The following is a 19,110-nucleotide window of genomic DNA, read 5'->3' on the forward strand; positions in this document are numbered from 1 at the left end:
TCCTACAAATAAGGTAGGACTGGCACAACAAATTAAAAATGGTGCTTTAAGATTGACTTCCGACTATTGCCTCAAGCATTTTCGTTTTGCCTAGCCATTCAAAATACAAGGACAATAAGTTGGCCAGGCAGCAAAAATCCTTTGCCCGGTAGATTATAGCTGGATCTAGCAGAGCAAAAACAGAGGTGACAGCGTACCTTGACGGCGTACTCTTTTCCAGTTGCCCGGTGCACAGCTCTTTTGCAAGTTGAATAGGAACCTAAGCCAAGGTCTTCCTTGAGCTCATACTCCTTTGTGATCGCTTCCTTGAAGGCAAGACCATACTGCAACCCAGCACCAAGGATACAAAATTACATTACAGGACAGTGAACACCCAAGACGGGCATCATTAAAACACCAACGCCACAAGATAAAGTAGAACTGGTGAACACATCTGCAGGGATATGACACCCATAAAAGAGACCCACACAGTTAAACCCATTTTACTTTGTCTCTGTACAAATTACTGCAACAGTGAAAAAAAAGAGAAAATAAAACGGACAAACTGGACTGAAATGAGCAGGTGAAAATAAAAACGGTCATGCACAATTTAACAGGCACCTTGCCGTTGAAAGACACACGTCCGAGTTGACAAAGAGTTCATTTATGTGCTTTTCATGAAACACTGAACAACACAAAAAATTGCACACTTTTATTAACTCCAGCATCAGCATGATAACGCTACGACATTACTCATAGAGCAGCTTTTTTATTTTTCATTGCCCAAGAAAGGGTGGCATTGACTATGTCCACTCGGAGAATTCCCCCAAGTACCAAGAATAATCTGCAGCTTTCACAATCTTAAGCACCAAACACCAGAAGCCACTAGCATCATTAAAGGGACCGACCACGGACCAAAACGCGTCAAGTTTATGAACCTTCCAATGCAAAGCAATGCACCTTTCACATTGCCAATGATGTGCTTTAAGCTTTTGTCACTAGATGGTGCCACTGTGTTTTGCATTTCTTGGAAGAGGCAGCAACAACCATGGTCCAGTAAAAATTTCCTCGATGAGGTATATGTCACTATGCAGTAACAGCTTTGGACGTGGAAACTAAAATGGATGCTACTCTATATTAAAAAAGTGATTACTGTCTCAGGAGAGAGATTTACATTATTCTTCGGTACACCACTTCTGCCAATGTGCAATCAGCATCGCTTTCACTGATCACGATTTCCAGCATCGGCATAGATGAAAAAGGGCGTACGCACTGATAAAAAAAATCCCTGCAAAAATGATCTACAGCAATTTTAACAAAACCGTTGCAGAACTGAGCACCTTAGACAGCAAGCTTGCCATTGTACGTAAAAAAATTGGATGCTTAAAATTCAAGTGTTCTGCCCCTTTAATAGTTACCAATCAACAAGCGCGTCCAGTTCTTCAGCCAACCTAGGGAAATGGACCAGCCTCGCCAAAGCTTGAATGCTAAGGAAGCCCATTCTTCCCGGAAGTCCAGTTCACATTACTGAAACCCAGCCGATCCGCTGGGAAAACCAACAAAATGCTGTGCTTTACTCATGCACATGCTGCATCTGCTACATTCTCAGCAGGAAGAACAGTTGGGAGCTGTCATCAGGGCCCTGTGCTTACAACATGTTCAAACCCAACTGCATCAACTGCCCGCACAGCTGCCCTGTCTACAACTGCAATCCTGCTCCACTACTGCAAGCCTTATCGCATAATTTATCATTAGACAATAAATTTCAGTAAAATGCCGGTTACTACAAATAAGTAGCAAGCCAAATACTAAATGACCCCATGTGGTGCCGTGCTTGCAGAAAAGCTTCTAACACATACAAAAGAGAGAAAGCGACCCGTGTTCAATCAGATTTTGAAGCCAGATGGCTCCCACAAGACCTGCTGTCAGAGGACAGCAGATGCAGCAGAGAGCTCACCCATTTGGAGGACTGATTGTCCTTGCTTTTGACGTAGTCTTCGTCGGTCAGACTAGGCGCCACAAAACTGAACCCACGGAACAACTCGTGGGCATTGGCACTTGGTGGCACCCCAGGCGAGTCTGGCATGGAGCCAATTGCAGTACGAAAAAAAAAAAAAGAAAAAAGAGAACAGACATCCATGTTAGCAAAAAGGACAAAAATGCAGTAAGAGGTTTAGATAGAAAGGAAAGACAGTACAGGCAAAAACAAAAGGGGGGCGTTACCTGTAAACTCTTTTGTGCAACGAGATGTTTGTTGCGATAGGAGAAAAGAGAACAGACAAGTGAGACTGATAAGGCTTGAACCCTTACAATGCGAAAAGACTTTAAATAGACAGCAGCTTGCGGTGAGAATTCATGCAAAAACAAAAACACCGAGACCACGTAACAAGGAGACATCTGCCCATGAAGCATGCACAAAATGTATAAATGGAACACTGATCTCTGGCTGGCCAGTTTAACAAGGACCCCATCTTCCCCAAGGGTGTCACTGGACAAGTTACAAGTGGCACACAGCAAAGAGAACCTGTTTTAAGACTAGCAAGGCATCTAGAAAGGAAGCTCCACTCGTATAAAACTCCCAACACTGAGCAGTCCATTTGCTCGCAAGCTAAGACAATGCATTAACCAATCCGAGAAAAACTGTTCAACTAGCTGGTTTCACTTTTAAAGTTCCATTCATTATTATTAAAGGAGAAAATTCTCTGCAGCTGTGGTACTCTACAATGACCACAGCAACAATGAAGCAGTGCTTTGACCCCTGCCCCCCTCTGGCAATACTAGCAGCTGCTGTACATCTAAAGAATTAATACAAATCATGTTTATTCAAGCCCAGGCTTCATCATTACTGGGAAATCATATTTTGTTTCGATGTCGGCATCAGCCTCTGATATAAACTGCTACGAGCATTTATGGGCTGAACAGAAAAACTAGTAACCTTCTTATTTAAAGACAGCTCCAATATGAAAGAGAACATGTCCACATTCAACCAGTGATCCCTCCACAAGGAGTATGAGTAAAAGTACACTTTTTCCTATGTTCTAAAAAATAGCTTTTTTCTTCTAGATGGATAATAGCTACGAGACAGCTTTAACTTCAGTGCAGAAGTAACAATAGAATTCATTTTTGCATGCATACCGACTGTTCCCTTTCATGTTGAAGCTACATGTAAATATCTTGGGCAGATCATATTCCATTAAACTACAAGCACCGAGCTTGAGTGCTAAATCATAGCACACAGTGAAGAAAAAGACCGTGCAAACCTTCTGGCGTCTTCGATGTGAATTCCCTGTCAAAGTAGAGTGTGTTGTCCGGCCTTGACACAGCCGGTATGAACGGAGGCACCACCTCTCGCCTGTACAGCTGCACCCAGTCAATGGTAGCAAAGAACGGGTGTGCCTTGATGTCGCCAATAGCATTTGGACCAGAGCCTTAAAAAAAAAATGAACCACAAGCACACATGTGGTCAGTGCCATACAAGTCATTACACAGCTCTCTCAAGAATAACGCTCTAAGAACACAGTATGTGAACCCAACGATTGATATCTCAATGCACAGGAGTGTTCAGAGATGGCGCCCAACAGGTTTCCAGGACCTAATTTAATTACAGTGTAGCATGCATGCTTCGCAGCGAAACAAAAGTCCACTCATTCTCGAAGCAGCCTAGCTCATGTTAAACAGGGCTTTGAGGGTGCAAAACAAATCAGTGGTCTGCAAAGCACAAACTCAAAACACTAGTTGAGAGACAGGACAGTAAAGTGCGGCTACTCTTCCCGATGCGTTTAAGTGCATCAACTTAATGGAGGCTGTTAAGCACAAGCCACTGCAGCATACAATGCCTGCAATACCCTACAATGACATAACCACACGACTCTCAAGTTGCTACAGGTTTCAGCTTGCAGACTTCAATGTGCATAGGGGCAGTGCAATAGATTTTTTTTTCTAGTATGCAGCTTGTAACAAGTGTCCACCAGCAGCTAGCATGTAGTATGGTGCATAAAACTGTTCAATGCAACTGTGATATGCTAGCCTACAATTCTACACTCAAATAATGGTTACCATTCAAGAAGATTCACCGATTTTCTTTGCAGGTATATGCTGCACAATAAAACCTCTCTTATTTACTTCCCATGAACACAAGCAGTGGTCTACAAAACCACATATGTTGCATGTGATGTAATAAAAATGGTATGGCAATGCCTGAACACTGAATATAAACTGCGAAAAGCTATTCCACTACAGATTATTTACCAAGCCAATTGCCAAGAGCTGCAACTTCTGTGCCGAGTTAATGTTTTTAGTTGTTGGCTGCTTAAAACACAGTTATATGCAAACATTACTAATTTGCAATGTTCCTTTTACAAAATTCTGTGGGTAAACAAGAATGGATCCTCACCCAGCCGATTGGCAGGGTTCCTCTTGAACAACGCCCTGAGAAGGCTCTGTGCTTCTGGGCTCAGGAACTGCGGCATGCTCAACTTTGCTCTAGGAACAAACAACAGGATGAGCACCACATGCAGGCTCTGACCAATGAGCACAATAGAAATTGTGCTCATTGCAGAGTACCTACTTGAGTATCTGAATCATTGTCTCCTTCCGATTGGTTCCTTGAAAGGGCAAGCCTCCAGTCAGCATTTCAAACTGCAAACATCAAAAGAGCACCAGTGACGAGCAATTGCGCCGCCCGTCTAACAGCAGCACAAAGCCTACAAATGCAGGAGCAAAAAGACCATTCCTCAAAACAATGCTGGCACCTAAGACCTGCCTGTACAGGCTTCAAGGTACAAAAGCCGTGAAAGCAGCCTTATGCCAACATGTGTCTGGCTAATGACCGTACATCTTCATGCATATCCGCCACAAAGAAACTCAAAAACAATGGCATTAAGTTGCATTTTTACACGTTTATCACCAAGCTATGTCCATGCTTACACATGAAAAAAACAAACAGATCACACCCAAAATCTAGTATTCAAAACATCAGTGTTCAAAGCAATCAGAAAGTTCACAACAAAGCAATCTTTTTACTGCGCACTGTGCAGTTGGCTGCCAAGTTTACAGAACACAGAACCTGCGGAAAATGTCATATCGTCACAGCTTATGCACGCACCTATAGAAATGGCGCATGCAGTGTGCTGATCACACAGATGCGCACACTTTGCACCAGTGAATCCCAGGCTGCATGCCTAGCCACTGGCAAGAGTTTTTTTTAAGGATGTTATTTCTTCATGGTTCCTTCATTCCACAAATTTTTGAAGCCGACCACACATAAAGCTTATATCCCAGTGTGCAATTAACACTACAGTCACTATTGTGCACTGTACGTAAGACAGCACGTATGATTGACGAGTAAACTCACAATCGTAAGCACTTTGACAGACAAGCCACTCTTGTGGCAGATGCCGAATCAACGATTAGGCATTTCCCTTGCATTACTATGCGCTAGTCAGAAGGAAATCCATGCTCACCATGAGTACCCCAAAAGACCACCAGTCGGCAGCCATTGTGTGTCCCTTGCGGTTGATGACCTCAGGGGCCATGTATTCAATGGTGCCGCAAAAAGAGTATGCCTTCTGGTCATTGAGCGCCTCCTTGCTCAACCCGAAGTCCGTCAGGCTTATATGGCCATCAGAATCCAGAAGAATGCTGCAAGGGAGACACAATGTCACACATACCGAGTGCTTCACTAATCTAGCACAAAAACTGTAAATTGTTGGGTTTAACGTCTCAAAGTGAGGCACGAGCTATGAGGGACGCCATAATGAAGGGCTCCGGATTAATTTAGACCACCTGGTGTTCTCAAACGTGCCCCAACATTGCACAGCACGAGGGCACCTTTTGTGCTTCGCCTCCATCGAAATACGACCACCGTTGCAGAGATTTTAAAATAAAAATCTTGGTGCCTCATGCTGCACGAGTGGAGATCACACCAGACGCTTGCCACGGTTTAGATATGCATTCAAGCAAAGCATGAAGGCGAACTGAAATCGGAAAACTTCATCCTGTGAACTGTAGGAACTAAAAAAATGTACTTCCTTAACTTATAGGACATGCCGCAAGAAATGAGGAATGCAGATGTTTTCCTTTCACTACAAGCACGAAAAAAAAAAATGTGGTACTGCCGCTAGTAATGCTGCCTGTTTCCAAAGTCTGTCATGAACACAGACCACCAAATGGCCATAGGACTCCATGCTCACAGGTCAAGTAGAACAGTGAGAAAGTGCAGTGGAATCGAAGGCAATCTCCAGGCATTGGGGAATGGCGACTGGCTCCATCAACAGCACAACAACTATAGCTATGTTGGGACTCTGGTTTTCCTCCTCTGTCATCATCATTTTGCCCCATTAGCTGCCAAACTCAAGCTATATAGCCAAAGTCAAAAACACTACACCCACGCTAACGCAAGCTTCCAGCCAACTCATGATCCAAAGCGAAGTGCACTTCTCTCTATCACTGTTTTCTTTCATGTGCGTGCTGCAGTGCCACAGACGATCGACCACTGATGACGACTGCACGCAGGAACCAGCGAATGCGGCCTACGGCTTAACGAATGTTTCCAAACAGAAAAACATTTAGTTGAAATTGAAGGAATTGTCGAAATAAAAAACAAATGTCAGCGTACTCAACATGCAAGTCAAGGCATCAAATGAAAGAGTATAGAAACTTCCAGCTGTTGTCTATGCTTACAAGGCGACCTAGAGCACACTGCAACTACAACCAAACAAAGACAAAAAAAAAAGGAAATGAGAAAGCATGGGTACTTCTCCGGTTTTAGATCCCTATAGATGATGCCCAGGCCGTGCAAGTGGTCCAGAGCAAGAGCAAGTTCCGCCAGGTAGAATTTCACATCTTCCTCAGTGAACATAACCTGAAATCCACAAGGAGAACTAAAGGCCAACACGAAAACTCCAGAACTAAATGGAGATGCATGTGTTTCCCGCCACAGCATATACTGCTTGCACTGCAATGGCAACGTCAACCATTTGTATCACAATCCAAAACCAATAAGCAAAGAAAAGGGATAATGCGACAAGAAGAAAAGAAAGAAGTTACGCACTGTTTATAAATCCACCGTAATAAAATATGCATCCCCATTAAAATATGCCCTGCTAGCCCGACACAGATGGCTTGCTGGAAAAATAAGAAGCCAGGCAGAAAGCATTACATAAGCTTGAAAATTAAAAACAACAGTAATGTGATGAGGGATGACAAAGCAAAATGCTTAGTCAAAGTTACCTCCTTGCTTAACCTCGTAAAGAGATCTCCCCCTTTCAAAAAATCCAGGATTAAATACAGCTTTCCTTCAGTCTGAAAAGCTGAAAAGAGAAAGTGGGAAAGAAGGAACCGTTATGTAGATTTCTGAACAGTACAAGGACAGCAAGAGCAAAGGGACAGGCTCAGAGGAAACACTCACCATAATGCAGCTTCACAACAAAGGGGTGCCGAACTTCAGCCAAGATGTCCCTTTCCATTTTTGTTCTTAACCTGTCCCTTACTGTAAAAGGAAGGAGAAAAAGAGGCAATAAAGCAAAATTATTGTTTTACAGTGCCTTAAACAACAAAAAAAAAGACCTTTCAAGCAGATTAACCACTTGCAAAGCAAAGCTGACCTTTTAATGTGGCCTTCTTCAACACTTTCATGGCATATAGTGTGCCTGCATCAGGGCCCATAATCTTTTTCACCAGAAACACCTGCAAGAAAGGAGAGAAGCAATGAGCTACTGACGTGACCAGCTGCTGACATTAAGGGTTGGCAGGTCCAACCCCAGACAAAGAGGACTAGACAACGAAAAAGCTGCTCATTTTGCCTGAAATGGCGACGCTCGTCTCGCTGTGCGCATCCTGTGACCACTTGATGATGTCGCCATTTTTTTGTGTCTCTCATAGCCTGAGTCGCTTTGGGATTTTAAACCGCCATAAACCATTTTGTAAGTGGCCAGCCATATTTCAGGCAAGCTTTAGCCCAGCCAGTGATGACTAACTAGGCCCCATCCAAAGTCAACTTCATCACTACTTTGCCGCTGCCACATCCCCGAGAATTTTCCAAAATCTGAGAAAAAACGACTACTTAGCTTCGGCTGTCAGTACAGCATAGGAAGTGGGCATTTTTTTTTTTTGGTCAACGTTAGAGGAGTAATGGAGGAAATATCAAAGGTGAGATTATTGCACAATTCAATTTCTGTGTAAGTACCTTTTAAAGGGACCCTGAAATGATTTTGAGGGGCATATTCTAGTGCAACAGATAAAAAATAATAGTTCACTGCCCTCTACTTGCATGTTACCTGCAGAGAATATTATAAAACTGCTCCTCACAAAGTTGGGGGTCAATTTATTCGTCAGCAACAAAAAAAAAAGCTGTTACCGGACAAGCACATCAATGCAAAGAAACAGATTCATAGATGCCTATGGGCTTGTGTGGCAATTAACAAAAAGTACTAGCATTAGAGACAGGCCTATGTCTCATGGCTCATCAGGGACACAGAATAGCTCTTAAGACAGAGGTTTGTGAGTTTATGTCGTCCTCAGCGACTCACACAACCAAAACTGAAGCTGGCCATAACAAACTATAGTATAATTTATTATTTCTCTACAATGAAGAAAACTGGTTGCACACCATAACAGCAGATCTGATGGCTAGTCACTGAAGTAAACATTGGGTCAGTGATTTCTATGCAAGGACTCCCATGAATGGCTCACATTACCAATAAAGAAAAAGAACACAAAGTAAAACAGATCTCTCTCACCAGTACATCACACAAGAGACAAAAAAAAAAGCTCTCTAGAATTGCCTAGCAAGTCCTGGAAGTACAGCATAGCCAGAGAGGAGGTCTGAAGGATTCAGAGCAAAGAAATGAGACCGCTTACCTTCCCAAAGGAGCCCTGCCCAAGAACCTTGAGGAGCTTGAACTGACTAGGGTCACCCTTTGGGTGGCCTTCCTTTGTGACATTCGTCAGCTCGATCTCATGAGTCCCTTCAGCCATATCTCCAGTGTCCATGTCCTACAGATGAAAACCATTAAAACCATAAGCCCACACCAAAAAAAAGAAAGGAGGGGGGGGGGGGGGGGAATTTCATAAAAATGAACATTCAAAACTTCCTTTTTTTTTTTTAAATGTCATGGTTGCTATGGCAGATAATAAATGACAGAAATGGCTAAGCATCAAAGCAACTTACGCCCAGTCTTGCTGCAAGGCTAACACAAATGAGGCAAAGAAAAAGAGTTTAGTTAGTTTAGTTTATGGGGTTTAACGTCCCAAAGCGACTAAGGCTATGAGAGACGCCGTAGTGGAGGGCTCCGGAAATTTTGACCACCTGGGGTTATTTAACGTGCACTGACATCGCACAGTACACGGGCCTCTAGAACTTCTCCTCCAAAGAAATTCAACCGCCGCGGCCGGGATCGAACCCGCGTCTTTCGGGTCAGCAGCCGAGCACCATAACCACTGAGCCACCGCGGCGGCGGAAAGAAAAAGAAGCGAGAATATACCACAAGCACGCAAGCAGAATGCATACAGGCCTGACACTATCGATAATGCGGTAATTCAAAGCAGCTATGAGATTACACTAAAAGTTAACTGATTAAAGACTGAAGGGGTCAAATTCAGAGAATTCATAGCAGTTAAAGACCTTAACGTCTCTGGTTCATAGTGACAACTTAAAGACAAGATAAAAATGAAAGAACAACTAACTTGTGTTTCATCATTTTCGTCGACAGCCATATCCTCACCTGGCGGACCCTGAAAGGCAAGTGTAAATGATATTAAAACCTCACACCTCACTGGCATGATACCTTACCAGAAGTTTTTGGGGGGGAGTCACAGCTCATGGGTTGTTACAATGCATTATGCCTTCAACGTCATTTTCCTGCATATTTTTTCACCTCTATAATGCATTTACCTCAATGTATCTCAATAAGAAAAACTGAAACCTGCACCATCAGCGTCATACATATTCATCTTTGTACCACGCAAGTGAAACTGCCAAGGAAAGTTACCTCCATGCACGCACACAGTGCACATGGAATGCCAGCTAGTCTGTAGTCACTTCACGGAGAAGAATGTGGCTATGTATTTGGCACCTTATGTAAAGCAAATTCATACCCGAAATATACTAGCCGGTGCTGTCAAAACAGAGTAACAGAGCAATTAAGAGGTCTCTCAAAAAACATCACCCAGTTGTCTGTTTCAGGCTGTTTGCTACATAATACTAGTCAGACAGATTCAGCATATTTAATCCCACTAAACAGCACAATACAAATGCATGTGTGGTGCAAATAAAAATGTCAGCAAAATGTGATTAGACAATTTCAATGATGCCCCAGTGTGACAAGCAAAAAGCTCTCTCAGTGAGGCGAGGTCATCACATAACGTCCCACGAAAAGAAATTTTATGCCCAAAAAGTGTTGAAGCGAAATATGTAAGAGCCAGTTCGGTGCAATATCCGAAATACTGCGATGCGACTGACACGAAAGCTTCTTGAAAAGCGTCTAAACGCAAGCTGCCGAGGTCTTGTACTGCGCGCGAATATCCATGCGTTCCTGACATTCCAGTAGCAACACGTACGGTCGAGAACACGTCAAACGGATGCGAGGACTCTGCACGGCACCAAAAAAAAAAAACAATAATAAAAAATCGAAATACGTGACATGCCGGCGTTCACCGCGCTCCCAATACGGCGTGTTTCGCGCGCTGTACGCACCGACACGGTATTTCTTCGCCTCAATCAAACCTCTTTTTGTAGTAGCTGTCACGCAAGGCTACACACGGCGCTCAGCCAAAGAACGCAGAGACTATGACCGATATAGGAGACGAGGAAAAGCCGAAGTATGATACAAATACTGAAATGTGCGCGCGAGTCTATCTTATCGAAGCTCTCGTCTGGCAGTGCCTGATGACCCGCGATTACATGTTTCAGCGTTACTCGCGTCAGGTTTACGCAACGGAAATATCAAATCCGAGACCGTGTGCCGGTACTGCGGCGATCCTGAGTCAGCGTCCAAGGAGGGACAAGGTAAACCCTCAGGACGAAGGGAGGGGGGATAAAAAAAGAGCTATTAATAATGGCCAGATGCACTAACATGGAATCCGCCGTGTGGAAAACATGTAATAAACAGGTCTGTCAAATACTTGAGGCGTCCACGAAGCGGTGCAAGACAGTTTCAGGGCTAGAGCACTTGAACCAGCAAACATCGCGAACGAAGGTATCATACAAAAACAACCCAAGAAAAGGGATGCCGGTCAATGTTTGTGTTACGGAGACGTCGCCGTTGGACGTCGGTGAATAATGAATAGGCGACGGGCGCACTCACCCCGCAGTCCGCTTTGATCTCGACCCAAGGGTCCGCCGCAAGCTGAGCTAACGGCATTATGCTCGCCAGCGTAAACCGTAATATGATTGAAACCTTTCACTCTCAGACACATATATATGTCATCTGTTTCCTGGCGGCAACTTCCGCCAAGATGGCTTGCGCTCGGAAGTACAAGCTTCAGCACGGGCGGCGGCGGCGCCAGCCGGCACAAGACTGGATCTTTGGCTTCGGTATTCGCTTCGACGCGAACACGGTGGACAAATAAGAGGAGTACACTAGAGTAGATGGCAGACGCAGTGGAGGAAAGTTTGTCCAGTCGCATGCGGTTATGAAAGAAAGTTTGTCTTTCCCGCAGTCTTAGAACAGTTCGATAGGACTTAATGTATGATTTAAGATTGTTTAGGACGTAGTTTATTTTCATGCTTATCAGTATAATTCTTTCGTGAGTGGTGCAACCACGGCGCTAGTGACCACCCCTCCGCAAGTGGTGCGCTAACTATACGAGAGGAAGTGCTACGGAGGCTATCGCACGCTGCCGAGGCTGACCGAAGAACCGGGGAGAGCAAGCGAGGAAGTGTGGAGATGGAACGTCCAAGCCATGGTGCTTGCTAACGTTTGCGCAAGCCATGCAAGGAAACCTAGCATCAAGCTGAGCTGAGGTCAGCTCTGTGCCAGCTATACCAGCGTGATTTAGCAGACCGCCAGATAACGGTCTGTATTTGACAGCGTTAAATTTCGCTGTTTGCTGCTGTTGAGTCCATTTCAGCTGCGGCACAGTCAAAGCTACACGTTAACTAACGCTTGTTAAATTTCGTTGTCGTGCCGGCAGCAACAGAGCAGCTGCTGTGCAAGGTAGTACTGCGCAGACAAAAAAAAAATTTTTCATTGAGCGTGCAAACGTGTGGCAGAAGCCGGGACCTGTGAACGTGTGCGTTTGAATACGTTTTCTGAGCTGGAAAAAAAAAAAAAAAGAGCGCAGATATCCCGCTTGTTGTTCCGTTAGAATAAGCGTATTCATAATTCTCGTTCCAACAACTTTAACGATGTTGCCGTGCTTTTAGCTATACTGTCAACACTAATTCAGCAGCCCTTGCTACATTGTTTACCGTTTTTTTTATCCTACTCTCATGTTTCCAGACTTGCCCACATAAACGTCGTTGACATCCTGCAAAAGACAATGTCTGATGATGACAGACCCGAGCTTATGTACCGTGCCTTTGCCGTGGAGGACACGGGCGAAGACTATGACTTGGACCTCCCACCTACAACGGCGAACGAATACTTGAGAAGAGTGCAGTAAGTGAAGTGTTGTGTGCCATGTTTCCCTAAAAAAAGGTTTGAAAAAGAAAACCTGGCTTAGCTGCTGTGCGCTTCGCTTAAAAAATATTTGTAGGATGTGTCGTAATTTGTAGACCCTGGAGCCAGCTCAGCTGCTGTATTTTTCTTACTGTGGTGCAGCAAGCAATGTGTGACGTGTGCAGGCTCAGTCACCACCAGTCATGTGTTGCCTTTTCGCCTGCAGTTGTAGATTGCCTGCAGCATAAAAAAAAAAATAATTCTGCACGTTATTCACTCCCACATACCCCTTCTTTAGGTTCTAGTGACATTCTAAGAGGATTCTGTGTGGGCTAGTTGGTTCATGCTTAATAAACAGATTCACAACAGCGCTACGGAACGAGGACAGAAGGAACACAAAAAACACAGGACGGGCGCCGTCACAAAAACACAGGCAGCGCCCGTCCTGTGTTTTTCGTGTTTCTTCTGTCCTCGTTCTGTAGCGCTGTTGTGAATCTGTTTATCTAGTGACATGTTGACCTCGTGATTCATTCACTTGCCAAACCCGTAATTTCCCGTCTTCTTACTTATTTCCTGTTTACTGGTCCTCTTCGTACAGGCCTTTGTTGTACACCTTACAGGGTCTAAATAAATATTTGTCTGTGGCTTTTAGGATTGGTGGAAGAAGGGTAGAAAACTTGGGTAAAACACGTTTTTGGGCAAGTTGGTAACATTCTTGATCCATACTGGCAGCGAAGAAGCACAAACACACAGAGAAGGAACACGCAACAGCGTTTGTCCGTGTTTTTGCATGTTCCTTCTGTGTGTGTCTGTGCATCTTTGCTGCCAGTATGAATCAAGGGTAAAAGAGTATAATGAACGACGGTAAAAAGGGTAAAAGGACACCTGAAACTGTGCCGCGTTACTAATCTCTCGGCAAATCCTTGCAACAGGGTTTTTTGTGTTCTATCAATTCAGAATGGAAGCAAGCAATTGTCCCGATGTCGTTGTTGCCAATCTGGACACCAGCAAGTTCTTGGGAAAACAGACAGTGACGTTCAGCGATGTAAGTATCTAGGCCTTAGTGTTCAGTTCTCAAGGGAGCTGGTGTTGTCAAGTAGCTTTCTGTGTTGGCATTTCAGTCTAATGATTGTCCACCACCCCCAGAAGGATATGCGCCCTCACGCGAGTGGCAGAGGAAGCAGGTCTACAACTTCCATGTCACAAGACAGGCAAGCACTGTTTTGAACAGCACTTGCTGAAGTTCTTACAGAGCATGTCTCTAAAAGCTGCTTACTCTCTACATGTTTCAGAAAATTGCCAAACGCAAGGCTCTTTTAAAAAAGAACAATGAAAGAAGCCCAGTGCGACTGGTAAGTGAATGCAGCATCTATTAAAAACTTCACTACAACAGTGCAGCATTCTACATAGACCCTAGTTGAAATGGTTTTCTAGTTTATAGCTAGAAATTTCTAGATTACCAAGGGAATGAGCTGCTAATTCACCTTCTTCGAAAGAAAGAAAATGTGGAGTGTTTTTATGCCAACCCTTAGTGGCTCTTACGAAAAAGCAGTGAGCATGGCAATGTTTATTTTGGTTACTTGACCTGAGAAAGTCATCAGTTTTGTGCATTGCAGAATATGATGTAATGTTATAGTGAAATCATGTTTCCTACGTCATAGCTGCCGCATACAAAATATTGTAGCTGCCGCGGCAGCTCAGTGGTTATGGTGCTTGGTGCTAGCGGTTGGTGACCAAAATGCACAGGAAATTTGAGTACGCTCGCTATAACCAGGAGTTGGACTTTTCAGTTTTTATTTTTTAAGGCGAAAACCTTATTAGCCCCATTACACTAAATTCCATCGGTGACCGTCGTCGTGGAGACCGAGAGATGATTCCAAAAAGATAGCATCGCAACAGCGGTCCTATAGCCACCAAAGTGGGGTGTGCAACGACTGCATGCACAACGAATACCAGGAGCAGCCACCCCCCCCACTAGACTGACTCAGCACGAAAAAAGAAATATGACATGGTCATGCTAAATGAAATCCATAACATCACACATTACTGGCAAATAAATACACGATGACCCTAAGCAGGTATTAAGCAAACAAGGGAAGGGGATGAGGGGCTCGTTATAAATATGACAGAAGCCAACAGCCACAGAAACCAAGGGGCACAGGGGATTTTTTTTTAAGTTATTTTATTTTGTGGTGTTGATCAATTTAGAATATTACTGAATATGTTATCGTTTAAAGATAACTGATTAGAAAAGCAGAAGAAAAAACAACCACCTGCCGCCGGTGGGATCGTGGGTTCGGATCCCACCGGCGGCAGGTGGTTGTTTTTTCTTCTGCTTTTCTAATCAGTTATCTTTAAACGATAACATATCCAGTAATATTCTAAAATGATCAACACCACAAAATAAAATAACTTTAAAAAAAATCCCCTGTGCCCCTTGGTTTCTGTGGCTGTTGGCTTCTGTCATAAGCAGGTATTGATAGTGAACAAATAGTTCACTAATAGATACCAGGAAGTTGGAGCCACCTGTTCAAAAAAGGTACGCAAGGCGACGGATGAATGATTGAAAACACACAGCTGCGGTGTTTAATTCAACAGTACAATCACCATAGCCCTGGTTTTTGTACTTCATTAATTTTCTGTCGCATATATGCTAATAATGATGACTTTCTTCAGTTGAAACCAAATTCGAAAAATTGAATGTGGCATACTTTTATCGGTGTTTTTTGGTTTTAACTAGATGTGTGTGAGTACTGAAATTTTCGAATACAAATGGAATGCGAATCAAATATCTGTTCAGTATGAAAAAAAATTGTTTCAGAAAATGAAGAGGGCAAATGCTGTTGCCCTTATTTTTTTCAAAATTATGTATGGTCTGTGCAACTGAAATAAAACTAGACTGACTCAGCACGATATATATAAAAAATTTGCTGTGTTCATGCAAAATGAAATCCATAAAAAATGGCACATTACTGGCAACTAAAAACAACATGGTGGCCAGTAAAACCTAACTAATTCGGAGTTCAAGGGACCGGAAAAAATTTTACGAAGGCCAGATTTAAAAAATGCCTCGTTTCCCAGAAAAAAAAAAAAAAAATGCCGAAAATATGAAAATGCTTTGTTAAGCCTTGAGGAGTTTCCATCGCACAAACATTGAGAAGCCCGTGATGAGTGCGCAGTGTCAGCGTGCTGTAAGAGCAATGCGAACGTAAGCGAGAGGAACGCACCGAGGTGTCGCGGAACGGTGAGATTACTTTTAAAAAGGAAAAAGAAATGACCAGCGACCACGCCAGTCGTACGAAAGCGGTTCGGAGCTTGGTGCGAAGCTCGGCGTGGAGTAATTACTCCCAATGACTAGCGCAAGCCGCCAGCTGCCGTTGCCTCGAGCTAGTGGCGACGCTCAGAAACCGAAACTATACGCAGCCAGGCTAGTTTTTGGCCTGGGGCCTTCCGGTCGTCGCTACACTTGCTGTTACGTGCTCATCAGAGGTGCGCAGTTTGCAGTGCACTATGCAAAAGGCTAGATTTTTACATGATTGCTTGCCGTGCTGCGACACCTTTGCTCGCCTCTACGCAAGCCTCATGCAAAATTTCTCAAGTTGGCTTTCTCGCATATCATGGTTGACCAAAACGAAGTGACGGAGTTCCCGCTTGGAGAGTCATGAGGGCAACAGGGCGAATGCCTTGGGCGTGAGCTTCGGGTATGCAACACAGTATGGAAGGATCAAACAGACACACACACAAAAAAAAACGTGCTTTCACGTTGAGGTTGTTCGTCGGCCATCTTGTTCTCATCATGAATGATTTATGGGAAAGCCCACTTGCGGAATTTTGCACTAGATCCAAGCCTAGCACCGTCTGAATACGAATTGGTCCACGCGATGGAGAAAAAAAGCGAAGAGGACGTCTTTATACTGTATATCTGGCACTTAAAGCTTCATCTTCAGATAATTTTGTCCACTTAGTGTGGCTTCGTCGTGATCGATTTTATGAAAGGCTGCACGTTACTTGATCGCTCACAACATTCGGAGATCCTCGAATATCGCTTTCTCGGATTAAATATGAAACAAATATTAAACATATTCGTATTCAAAATTTCGAATATTCCTACACCTCCCATTTTAACCGAAAAATCCAACCCCTGACTGCAACAGCTGCACTAATGTTCCACTGTTTTCATGCAAGGCAGCCCTTAAGTGGCATACATCTGTTCCTCTTGTAGCACAGGGCCGGATTTAAGGTTTGGGGGGTGTCTGTTCAAGAGGAGCAATGTACAAAGTAGCTGCTTTTCACCACCGGGGAGTGGGAAATCCCATTTTCATGACCTTACTACGCATTGCACAGCCCAAGATGGAGGACAAGGACCGGTGGAAAGCCATCTGCTGTGGTTCAGCTTCATCCAGTGTCCACCCACTGGTCAGCATTGTCACCACTATACCACAGGTCAGCTTGGTCTCCCACCTATTAGTACAAACATGCTCTGATGTGCTTTTTCTCAAACTTGCAGCAAAAAATAGAGGCGATAATTGGCTACAACACGCTGTGGATTGAAGAAGGTTGTTTCTGTGCCAGTATGGTGAGTATGTGCCTACGTTGACGTTCTCTCTTTTCCCTCGCACGCCCACTGACTAATTGTTAGCCATCTAGCGATGGATGTGATTGTCGATTTCAAGAGCTTTACGATATGCTGTGCCATCTCACTTGAAGCTGAAGTCTACAGTTTAGCTTTCCGTCTAGTCTGTCTTTCTTCCATATACTAGCAGCAGTTTATGAATCACCAGTGAAAACAGCAGAGCGTCAAGTTTGACGAGAATGGCCACTTGCATGATTCAGCTTCGATTTTTTCCGAAGCATTTGCTATTGGACAGGCAGAGTTTTTTATATTAAAGACTTTCTTAAAAAATATTCATTTTTGGCTGCAAGCATTTTCATACAAGTTTTGTTCAAATCTTGTCTAAGAAATTTTAATTCCCAATAAAATTTTGTCGTAAAACTTGAAACACTTTAACGAAACTTGTATTACTAAAAAGTGTGTTAACTTCATTTTGATATATTGCATTACATCTTGAAACCCAACGGTCCTGGGGCAAAAAAATTTAACAAAACCCCACGAAAAGGGGCCATTTTTTCTCGCAATATGGAGAGTTAGCCCTTTGGGGCGCCATGTCTACAATTGTGCACAAAGCAAACTTGCAGCTTTTTCTGACAGTGTGCCACACCTTGCAGTGACTTTTGTTTCATGTTAATTTAGCATCCTTCAACTCGCAAATGGGGTGTTTTTTTCATACTAGCTAGCAAATGCAGTAAATAATATTTTTTGAAACAGCTTGGTATCATGTCTGCCGTTTCCGTGCAGAAAGATTTCACCACTCGTAATAGAACCAACTTGTCTGACTCTCTGGACTTACGTGTGTCTTCGAAACACAAATTCCACTATCTCTGGGTGAAAAATCCTGGTATTTTGATGTTACAATCTTCTACCATTTCAACGCTCTGCATCAACTTTTGAACACGCACATCAAACACGAGGTGTTTCGGGTTGAAAAACTAACCATTTGGATTTCTAGGGAGACTGGATATACTATTTTGGCAGAAAATGTTTTCAGTCGAAATTATGAACAGCGCTTTAAAGGAAACTGTACCCTATGTAGTGCTGCAATGTATCAATTGTATAGTTACATTGTACGGCAGTATGTGACCGCATTTTTTCTTTCCTTCATTAGTTTCTCAGTAAGGCTGCTTTTACTGCCTTAAACTGGCACAAAAAAGAAAAAAAAAACAAGTATTGCCTGAAAACACTGTTCTGTTCTAAGCATGCATCAGTTCAGTTGGAGGGTTTGTATTTCGGAAAAAAAAAAAGTGGTAAGGGGTGCTTAATTTTGCATAGTGTCTAATAGACATGGGCGCTTTTTTGAGCATTCTAACAAATGCATTGCGCACTGACCTAATAAAAAAAAATTATTTTTTTGTTGAAGGGCAAGTGGATATATGCTCTCCTAGCCTGCGTGGAGAAGCCATTGCACCCAGACATATGCTCGAATATCCGTGCCTTGGCTCGCGCTTGTGCGGCAGCAAGGCGAAAATTGGTGAGTACAAGGGTTTTCAGTCGTGTGCCGGCTCTCAACCTTACACAGATTCTACTGCAGCCTATGAATTTCTCAGCAGCTGAAGTTTAGTATAGGAGTTTTAAAGCTAACTCATGAGCATTTTGTCCAAAAATGCGGTTTGTTGGGATTATTTCTGTTCATTCACAGTGGAAAGCTCTTTTTGGGCCAGGAAACATGTAAGCTAGCATAAAATAAACTATTTTGTCCCAGAGTGGCATAGAGTTTCTTACTATTACCTAGAGGGAAAGCTGGCGGCGCTGCGCTTCACCCACCATGGACGCTCAAAGCATCATGGGGCGGTGAGCTACTTGTTGCGAGACAGTCGTAGTTTTTTGGGAACATGGAGTGGCACTACTAAGACGTTTCATTCCGAAAACGCTGTTCGTGTGTGCGCAGACGACTTTCGCGCGAACGCAGTGGGCAAA

General features: G+C 43.6%; 3 protein-coding genes across 7 annotated transcripts in view; 1 reads left to right on the forward strand and 2 right to left on the reverse strand.

Moving 5' to 3' along the window:
- S6kII (Ribosomal protein S6 kinase II) overlaps positions 1-12,815 on the reverse strand; it is a 25,671-nt gene extending 12,856 nt beyond the window's left edge. The window contains exons 1-13 of one of the 2 annotated variants that reach the window (XM_089570658.1): positions 12,731-12,815; positions 9,664-9,711; positions 8,839-8,973; positions 7,584-7,665; positions 7,388-7,468; positions 7,210-7,289; positions 6,735-6,841; positions 5,442-5,619; positions 4,547-4,617; positions 4,373-4,461; positions 3,240-3,407; positions 1,937-2,058; positions 198-323 (exon numbers count right to left, since the gene is read on the reverse strand). In XM_089570658.1, coding sequence (XP_089426784.1) covers positions 198-323; positions 1,937-2,058; positions 3,240-3,407; positions 4,373-4,461; positions 4,547-4,617; positions 5,442-5,619; positions 6,735-6,841; positions 7,210-7,289; positions 7,388-7,468; positions 7,584-7,665; positions 8,839-8,973; positions 9,664-9,693 — 1,269 coding nt within the window. In that variant the 5' untranslated portion in view covers positions 9,694-9,711; positions 12,731-12,815. Of the gene's footprint in view, positions 1-197; positions 324-1,936; positions 2,059-3,239; positions 3,408-4,372; positions 4,462-4,546; positions 4,618-5,441; positions 5,620-6,734; positions 6,842-7,209; positions 7,290-7,387; positions 7,469-7,583; positions 7,666-8,838; positions 8,974-9,663; positions 9,712-11,282; positions 11,740-12,730 lie in introns of those variants that run through there. The other variant, XM_089570657.1, reaches the window with a different exon arrangement.
- The window catches only part of Gem2 (Gemin 2), a 27,832-nt gene continuing 20,489 nt past the window's right edge, over positions 11,768-19,110 (forward strand). The window contains exons 1-8 of one of the 4 annotated variants that reach the window (XM_089570669.1): positions 11,768-11,993; positions 12,420-12,578; positions 13,536-13,623; positions 13,700-13,789; positions 13,871-13,930; positions 16,923-17,021; positions 17,086-17,154; positions 18,554-18,664. In XM_089570669.1, coding sequence (XP_089426795.1) covers positions 12,460-12,578; positions 13,536-13,623; positions 13,700-13,789; positions 13,871-13,930; positions 16,923-17,021; positions 17,086-17,154; positions 18,554-18,664 — 636 coding nt within the window. In that variant the 5' untranslated portion in view covers positions 11,768-11,993; positions 12,420-12,459. The remainder of the gene's footprint in view (positions 11,994-12,419; positions 12,579-13,535; positions 13,624-13,699; positions 13,790-13,870; positions 13,931-16,922; positions 17,022-17,085; positions 17,155-18,553; positions 18,665-19,110) is intronic. The other 3 variants (XM_089570670.1, XM_089570668.1, XM_089570667.1) reach the window with 3 other exon arrangements.
- LOC149358555 (condensin-2 complex subunit D3-L-like) overlaps positions 12,740-19,110 on the reverse strand; it is a 33,148-nt gene continuing 26,777 nt past the window's right edge. The window contains exon 6 of the mRNA XM_089570651.1: positions 12,740-12,815. Coding sequence (XP_089426777.1) covers positions 12,770-12,815 — 46 coding nt within the window. The 3' untranslated portion in view covers positions 12,740-12,769. The remainder of the gene's footprint in view (positions 12,816-19,110) is intronic.

This window comes from Amblyomma mixtum, chromosome 2 (assembly GCF_055824585.1).
Source record: "Amblyomma mixtum isolate Tamu chromosome 2, ASM5582458v1, whole genome shotgun sequence".
NCBI lineage: Eukaryota > Metazoa > Arthropoda > Arachnida > Ixodida > Ixodidae > Amblyomma > Amblyomma mixtum.